General features: G+C 49.1%; 1 protein-coding gene across 1 annotated transcript; it reads right to left on the reverse strand.

The window, feature by feature from the left end:
- Nucleotides 1-771: 771 nt before the first annotated feature.
- On the reverse strand, nucleotides 772-8,101 carry IL37 (interleukin 37). Its single transcript, XM_069586330.1, has 4 exons — nucleotides 8,020-8,101; nucleotides 2,256-2,375; nucleotides 1,509-1,651; nucleotides 772-1,081 (listed from the first exon to the last, which is right to left on the reverse strand). The coding sequence occupies exons 1-4, from the start codon at nucleotides 8,099-8,101 to the stop codon at nucleotides 833-835; spliced, it is 594 nt and encodes a 197-aa protein (XP_069442431.1). The 3' UTR covers nucleotides 772-832.
- Nucleotides 8,102-9,016: the final 915 nt, after the last annotated feature.

Below are 9,016 nucleotides of genomic sequence, written 5' to 3' on the forward strand. Positions count from 1 at the left end.
GAATCTCAGAACTGCACTGCATGCTCACAGGTTAATGCTGCCTCTCGGCACTATCTTGGGTGAAGGGTCATTTGTGGAACATTGTTATAGTTGCCTTGATGATTCTGCTTCGTGGACCCTGCATTTTACAATGTATTATGAACTTTGTAACCCAAAGATTGGTGTCGTTCTCCCAAACTGGTGGTCGGAGAGCCAGGGTGCAATATATCCCTATGAATGATGCTCATACTATGAGTTAAGAGCATCACGAGGCGGGAATGAAGGAGGAAACAGAACAGGTTCTATCTTGAAAGCAGGACTCTATCTTGGGCCAGACTGGGCTATATGCCCAGTAGTTATGGAAATGGCATACCAACTGGAAAACCAGGCCCCCAGGGCTCTCTGTCACTAAAAGAATACCCTAATTATCTGTGTAACCAAATAGAATCATGCATTCTATTATGCTTATTGGGGTATGACCACAACTGATAGGCCTATTGATAATTGTCCACTGTTAACTACCTAGGCTTAAGGCGTATGAATCACTGGATTAACTTTGACTGTCAGGGATTTGGGGGAGGTGGGTTTGTGCATGTACACTTAGGGTATATAAGGTTTTCCCCCAAACTGGTCCGGGTCGTTGGCTAAGAGGAGACTCTGCCTTGGGCCCCCTGGTGTAATAAACTGCACTCCGCTATCTGCATTGTCCTTCTGAGTGAGTTTGTTTCCCAGAACGCATGGCCATAACACTATTAAGAAACGAAAGGAGGTTAATGAGTAGCTCCCATGTTCTTCTGCCATTGGTACACAGTTAGAGAAGAAAGGGCAGGAAGGCATCTGATGGGGCTGTTTCTTATTCACTGACTTCACTGGGGCTCGTTTCAGCTTCATAGATCTGCCGAAATGAAAACTCAGTGTGTTTCCTTTCTCCGTGACATTTTGTCATTCCAACTGGTTTCCCAGGATAGCGGAAGGTGCAGATAAACCATCCAGGGTGGGCAGCCGACTCTAAGGTATTCCGAGAGCTGACTTTATTCCGATAAAAGATGAAGGGCAGACATTTCCCTTTCTCCTGGGCAGCCAGTGTGGAAAGTTTCTTTTTCTAGGAGGTAAGAGAGATGAATTAGACAGTACGGACTTTGGGATAGAGAAAACTCAGTGTGTGCGCTCTTGCAGCAAATCCTTCCACTCAATGCTTTCAGGCAGATGGATGCTCCTGTTATATTAGCCAAAATTAGAATTTGTGGAGCATCTGGGTAAAGAATCTGCCTGCCGTGCAGGAGACACAAGAGACACAGGTTCGATCCCTGAGTTGGAAAGATTCCCTGGAGAAGGGCATAGCAACCCATTCCAGATCCTTGCCTGGAGAATCCTGTGGATGGAGGACCCTGGCAGGCTACAGTCCACGGGGTCGCAAAGAGGCAGACACAACTGAAGCAACTGAGCACAGCACAACACAAAGAGGCATTGAGGACTTTGACTTTCCACTTGGGTGGCCGAGGGCAAAGGAAATTGGCTGAAACCCTCACCTTCAGCTGCAGGGATGGCTTGTTGTGTCCTTTGTTTTTGTCACAGTAGAGACACAGCTCGCCTTTAGAGACGGCTAGAAGAATGGGGCTTCCTTTGTTCTCATGAGCTGACATCACACGGGAGGCTAATACAAAGAAGATTTCTGGAAAATGATAGGGGAATAGGTTAGTCCTTGGCATAGGGAAGAGGCCCTCTTGTCTTCTGGGGTTTGGGGCAAGATGTGAACAACCTTTCCCTTCATGTCTGTGAGTGGCTCAGTTGTGTCTGACTCTTTGTGACCCCATGGATTGTAGCCCGCCAGGCTCCTCTGTCCATGGGATTCTCCAGGCAAGAATATTGCAGTGGGTTGCCGATCCTGTCTCCAGGGGATCTTCCTGAGTCAGAGATCAAACCCAGGTCTCGTGCACTGCAGGCAGATTCTCTACCATCTGAGCCACCAGGGAAGCCAGGGAAGCCCTTGACTCTGGGTCAAAGACCCCCTCATTCACTCTGGTCAAGCTGCCCCTTCTTCCACAGCCTGGGTCTTTCTTTCAGAAGGAGAAACCTCCCAGAAAGACATCCTTCAAGACTAGTCATCATTACAGACTTGTCATCTAATTGCTAGCAATCCTAGTGGTTCCTGGACCCTTTTGCCTTGCTCCCCTCCACCGTCTGGAACTGCAGGAGTGATGCAGCCTGAGCTGAGCCCCTCACAGGAAGATCATCCCCTGATGGCAGGGACAGAAAACATGACACCCCTGAGTCACCTGGGACTATGTAAGTCCTATCTGGAACTGCTCTGAGGATCTTGGAGTCCAGGACCAAAACTTTTTGATCCCTGTCATGGATGATGAATTTCTCCGGGCCTTTGGGCTTCACTCTTGGACCTAAATCGAATTAACCAGATAGTAACATTTCACACTGAGCACAAAAAATTCAATCTTCTGTCCCTGTGTGTGTGTGTTAGCTGCTGTCATGTCCAATTCTTTGCGACCCCATGGACTCACCAGGCTCCTCTGTCCATGGAATTCTCCAAGCAAAAATACTGGAGTGGATTGCTATTCCCTTCTCCAGGGGATCCTCCCAACCCTGGGATCAAACCCAGGTCTGCTGCATTGCAGGCAGACTCTTTACCATCTGAGCCACCTAGCGCTTGGGTCAATGGTCCTGGCCCCCCACCCTGCCTGTGAACTCGGCCATCACTGCCTCCTGAAGATTTCTCCCACCCCAGGCTGTCTGCCTTGCTCCAAACAAGCAACTTAGCATGTATGTAGCATCTGGGCTCTGATTCTTTTTTTTTTTTTTTTTTTCATTTTTTGGCGGCACCACAGGACATGTGGGATTTTAGTTCCCTGACCAGGGATTGAACCTACACCTCCTGCATTAGAAGGGCAGAGTCCTAACTGCTGGAACACCAGGGAAATCCCTGGGCTCTGATTCTGAGACATGAGTTCAAATCCAAGATCCGCCACTTACTACTTTAGGACTTGTTGTTTAATTGTTCAGTCGTGTCTGACTCTTTGCCACCCCATGGACTGTAGACTGCCAGGCTCCTCTGTCCAGGGGAATTCCCAGGCAAAAACACTGGAGTGGGTTGCCATTTTCTTCACCAGGGGATCTTCCCGGACCCAGGGAGGGAACTCACACCTCCTGCATTAGCAGCTGGATTGTTTACCATTGAACCACCAGGGAAGACATGCTTTAGGACTTAGAAGTTACTAAGTCTCTCTAAACCTCAACTTCCTCATATGTGAAATGAGGGGAAGTGGTAGTAACAGCACCTACTTGGGGTCTTGAGAGAATTAAAATGCTTAATAAGATGAATAAGAATTAGAAAAGGTATCAGCTTCAGAAATCACTCAGTACTAGTGAATCATTATTCTTCTTAATCCTCTTTCCTGCATCTTCTCACTGTGGGCATCACACCACCAGCACTGCCTGGGCTGGGACAAACCCCTACTGAGTCGATGCACAGACAGTGGCAGAGCAGGAGGTGAGATGTGGAGGTAGGAAGCACCCAGAAGCACAGCTTCATAAAAGATTGAGCTGGCTTTGCCAGGTTCCCACGAGAAGCTACAGGGTTTGTGCCTGGCCTGGGAGGAACCCCCCTGAACAGTCAGGACCCGACACAAGAATACCAGAGTACTTCCCAGGGCCTGGCTCCTAGAGACACATTCGGGCCATTCCTGCCTAGAGGTGCGGCCACACAGGGAGTCTTCCCTACTGGGCCTTGGACAGGACAGGTGACCCAGCCCTCCCTGGTAGGATGAAGGGCAGGAGCCCACATGTGGGCCAGCAACCATCAGGGATGGGTGGCTGTGAAATGTCCAGGGTGACAACACAGTGGCCACCAAACCAGGTGACCATGTAATATAATTATCCACCCGAGGCAATTATCACCAGAGATGAAATCTGAAGTCTCATTCTCATCCTCTGCAATCAGCACAGGTTGCTGACTGGTCTCAGCTTGGGATGTCCTTCTGGTCCCCTGCCCGTGAGTGGGGAGGGCTCCTGCTGGGTCTCCTGCTGCCTCCTCCAGAAAGCCCTCCTAAGCCCCTCTGTGGGGCCCACTTCCTCTCTGGACCACACAGCTCTTTGTACCCATCCCTGAAGCATAGGTATTGGTGTCCTTGCCCCATTTCCCTGCAGCATTGTAAGCCCCCTGAGAGCAATTCCCCTGCCTGATTCACCCACCATCCTCAGCCCCAGCCTAGAGCCCCCCAAATCACGGACATTTGATCGAAAAGATGACTGGCCCAGGCAAGACCCTAAGAGGCTCCATAGTGGTGTAGGGTCAGATGAGCTCTGCTCAGGTTAGAACGTCCTAGGCAGCATTTCTGGGCCCTGGACATTCTGAGTTCATGGTTTGGATGCATGTTGATTCAGAATCATTAAACTAGATTAACTCTCAGCCTTTCAATGTGTCAAATGTTAACCAGACCTACAGACTCGGCCTTTCAGGGCTGTTGATGCCACTGGTCTGAGGACCACGCTTCGAGTATCACTGTCTAAGGCAGTATTCTCAGTCTTGGCTATACAGCAGAAATCACTGGTGGGTGATCTTTTAAGACCATAGATGTCTGAGCCCCAGCCCCCTGAGATTCTGATTCAACTGGTCCAGGGTGAGACCCAGACATACTATATAGGTTGTATTCCTAGCATTAATACTGGGCTTTATTTTTTCTAACATTTTTAGTATTTCCTAAATCTAGTCTTCTTTTCCTTCTGTTTCCCTCATATCATACCCTTGCTTGGGCCCCCGTCATCTCACACCAAAGCTTGGATAGAATCCTCTTAACCTGTGTTTCTCACATTATGAAAAAACTGAAAAGTGAAATGAAAGTCACTCAGTCGGGCCAGACTCTTTATGACCCCATGGACCATAGCCCACCAGGCTCCTCTGTCCAGGATTTCCCAGGCAAGAGTACTGGAGTTGCCATGCCCTCCTCCAGGGGATCTGCCCAACCCGGGGATCGAATCTGTGTCTCCTGCACTGATTCTTCACCACTAGTGCCACCTGGGAAGGTCATGTAGAACCTTTAGATTCCAGCATCTGTCGCTTACTATTTGTGTCACCTGGCGCAGGTAACCTGCCACCGTTCCTCAGTCTCTGCCCCTGGAATTGAGGATGTTAACCATTTCCTCACGGGGTTCTGGGAGGTTCACAGGGTAGCTTGTGAGAAGGGTTTTAGCTTAGTGGAGCCACCATGGCCTTCAGGGGTGTGGGTCCCAGGGCGCCCCCTGCTGGCCATGTCTCTGATTTTCATAAACACAGTGAGGACAGACTTCAGCGTTTCCAGGCTCCTGGCCATGATCAGAGGGACCACCAGCCTCAAAACCTTTCTTCTCTTGCGCCCCTCAGCTGCTGCATATTACCTGCACCTCAGAAACCAACTTGGGCTCATCTTTCTTTTTTGGTAAATTTATTTATTTTTAATTGGAGGATAATTGCTTTACAATATTGTATTGGTTTCTGCCATACATCAACGCCATACATGTTATCAGCCCTCCTGAGATTTGCTTCTACGAAGATAAAGCCTCAGCTCCATTCCAGCACCTGAGGTGCCCCCAGTCTCTGATTCTCCCACTCCCCTGAGAGCCCAGCAGCTCATCCCCCATCCACACCCTCACCCTTTACCACACTCATCAGTTCACCCAGGGGCCTTACCTGCATGGGCAGAACTCACGGAGGTGAGGCTGGGGCCTGGCTCCAAGGCATCTCTGTCTGGGTCTGGGATCAGAGACAGGGAGGTTAGCACAGGCAATTGAAATTTTCAGGAGCATCAGGAGCCATTGACTGTCTTGCTTCTTTTGCATGTGTTTTGAGAAACACTGAAGCAGAGAAATAGTGATGACATTATAAATAGCTTCCTTGGTCCAAAATGGTGGAGGTGAAGATTAAATAGTTTCGGGGAGGGAGGGGCTTCTGGTGTGGTGCTGTGGATAAGAATCTGCCTGCGAGGGCAGGGGACATGGATTCGATCCCGGGTCCAGGAAGATTCCATGTCCTGCGGAGCAGCTAAGCACCTGAGCCACAATTACTGAACCCATGTGCTCTAGAGCCCGTGCTCTGCAACAAGACAAGCCACCACAGTGAGAACCCCACACGCCGCAACGAAGAGTAGCCCCTGCTTGCTGCAACTGGAGAAAACCCGCACACAGCAACTAACACCCGGCACAGCCAAAAATAAACAATTTTTTTAAAAGGAAATAGTTTCTGAATGCAGAACTTCCTAGAGCCCACACTTATTAGAAACACATGCACTGCATTCTTCCAGTGGAGACAATATAACTTGCCCACATTACTCTGAGAATCATCTGGAGGATTTTCCTTCATGAAACATCATTTGAGAAATTCCTGAATGAAGTGTCTGGTCATAAACCATACAACTCTTGCACACTGAGAACACATAGAACCTGCTGCTGCTGCTGCTGCTTCTAAGTAACTTCAGTCGTGTCCGACTCCGTGCGACCCCATAGATGACAGCCCACCATGCTCCCCCATCCCTGGGATTCTCCAGGCAACAATACTGGAGTGGGTTGCCATTTCTTCCTTCTCCAATGCATGCAGTCATGTCTGACTCTGGGCAACCCTATGGAGAGCAGCCAACCCGGCTCTTCCATCCACAGGATTCTGCAGGCAAGAATACTGGCGTGGGCTGCCATTTCCTTCTCCAGAAGAGGAAAAACCGAACCCTGTCCTCTGGTGTGAAGGTGTCACCCCGTCTTTGCTTTGCTGCTCCTCTGCCATCTGAGACAGCTCTGCCTCCACCCCTTTGACCAGCATCCTCCCGTCCGTCCCTCCAGCTCTAACAGTCTCGGCTTCTGAGAAGTGGGAGGGGAAGGCTGGGGGGAGAGGTGGCTCAGACAGAAGCCTCTCCAGTTCTGTGTGGGGACAGGAGGCATGCCTTCGCCTCTTGTGCGGCTACAGACAGAGGCAGAGCCAGGATGTGGTCTCAGAGTCACAGTCTGAAGCTCCCTGGCATTCGGAGACTATGGCATCTGGTGTCTGTGCCTTCCAGTGTCTGCTCCCCACTGTCTTGGGGACAGAATGGGCAGGGTGGCCTCCACATGACCCGTGTTACAGGAGCAGGGCTGGTGCCAAACTGCTCTATTGTCACTGTTAGCAGGTCTACATCCACCAGACCAACATCCTGATTCTTGGTTTTGCAACTCTGAACACTGTGTGTGGGTTGGAAATGCCAGGATTTGGTTTCTGGTGTGTTACAGACCTCTCCGTCCACAGTCTGTGCGTTAGACAGCCATTTGGGTCAATAGCCTCCCCTTCTTGTTCCTGTGGAGCCGATATGCAAGTGCCTTCCTCCAGCAGGTACTCAGAAGCCCTGAGCTGGGGTCCCTTTTCCAACCCAGACTCAGAGAACCCCTTCCATCACATGGCTTTCTCCTCTGCCTGGGCCAGTGGGGAGGAAGAAGATTCCTTTGGAGGATTCAAAACCATTCAGGTGGTGGGGCTTCCCTGATGGCCCTGCCCGCCAATATGGGAGACCTGGGTTCAATCACTAGGCTGGGAAGATCCCCCATGCCGCAGAGCAACTAAGCCCATGTGCCACGACTACCGAGACCAAGAGTTGCAACTACTAAAGCCGAAGAGCCCTAGAGCCTGTGCTGCGCAGCAAGGGAAGCCACTGCAGTGAAAACCCATGCGCCTCAGCTGCAGAGTAGCCCCTGCTCACTGCAGCTGGAGAAAAGCCCATGCAGTAATGAAGACCCAGTACAGCCAAAAATAAATAATTTTTTTAAAAAAATCCAGGTATTGAATCAGGACTTTGCACCCCAACTCTTTGGGTGAAGATTTAGCTACCATCTGGTGCACCTGGACACGCGGGGCAAAGCTTCATTCTCCCTTCAAGGATTTCTCTTGTATAATTCGTTTTCCAAGGAATTTCTCAAAACTCACATACCAGGCAAGGTCAACAGGAAGAAGCTGGGTCTGGGCCCAGCACCTCTAAAGGTCCCTCTTTAGGAGTTACTCTTTGGCCCTGGTGTGGATTTTTAAAATAAGAATCTTACCTTCTGAGGAGCACTGAGGTTCATATCTTTCCCAGTCTTCACAGTCCATTTTCATACCTGGGTTCTCCTCCAAAACAGACATTTTCAGTGTGAGGAAATGACTCAACAGGAGGCTGGGATAAAGGGTAGGACCTGAGTGGACAGGGAGAAAACTGGTAATGGCATCTTCTGACCCTAGAAGACCTTGCTGAATGCCCGTAAGTGTCCATCAGGCTGCAGGCCTTGCTCTCTACCTGGAAACGTTTGCTGCATCCAGGAAGTCTTCCCAGGGCTGGGCCATCCTTCTTTGATGTTTGCCTCTCCAAAGCGATATTTTTGAAACATATCATTTTTATGATCTTGACAACATTTTAGCAAAATGAAACAGAAAATTCAAAGTATATTGTTCTACAGTATGGAGGTTCCTTTCAAAACTAAAAATAGAGCTACCACATGACCCCAAATCCCACTACTGGGTGTATATCCAGATAAAAACATGATCCAAAAGGATACATGCACCCCAACATTCACTGAAGAAGTGTACAATAGTGAAGACATGGAAGCAACCTAAATGTCCATCAACAGAGGAATGGATAAAGAAGATAGGGTGTGTATATACAATGAAATATTGTCCAGCCGCTAGAAAGAATGAAATTCATTTGCAGCAACATGGATGGATCTAGAGATTGTCATACTGAGTGAAGTTAAGTCAGACAGAGAAGGAGCAGTATCATATGACATCCCTTATATACGGAATCTAAAGAGAAATGATACAAATGAAGCTATTTACAAAGCAGAAAGAGACTCACAGACTTAGAGAATAAACTTCCAGTTGCAGAGGGAGAAGGATGGAAAGAAGGGATAGTTAGGGAGTTTGGGATAAACATGTACACACTGCTATATTTCAAATGGATAACCAACTAGGACCTACTATACAGCACAGAGAATTCTGCTCATGGGGCAACTTGGATGCAAGGGGAGTTTGGGGGATAATGGATGCATGTGTGTGTATGGCTGA

The sequence above is a fragment of the Ovis canadensis genome, chromosome 3, assembly GCF_042477335.2.
Source record: "Ovis canadensis isolate MfBH-ARS-UI-01 breed Bighorn chromosome 3, ARS-UI_OviCan_v2, whole genome shotgun sequence".
Classification (NCBI taxonomy): Eukaryota; Metazoa; Chordata; class Mammalia; order Artiodactyla; family Bovidae; genus Ovis; species Ovis canadensis.

Excerpts from the sequence above, each read along its gene's own strand:
- IL37 (XM_069586330.1), bottom strand. The coding sequence starts at position 8,101 with ATGTCTGTTTTGGAGGAGAACCCAGGTATGAAAATGGACTGTGAAGAC. Across the intron at positions 1,652-2,255 it reads TAGGACTTACATAGTCCCAG|AAATCTTCTTTGTATTAGCC; the intron begins GTGACTCAGGGG and ends ATCATTTTCCAG. Across the intron at positions 1,082-1,508 it reads AGCCATCCCTGCAGCTGAAG|AAAAAGAAACTTTCCACACT; the intron begins GTGAGGGTTTCA and ends CTTACCTCCTAG.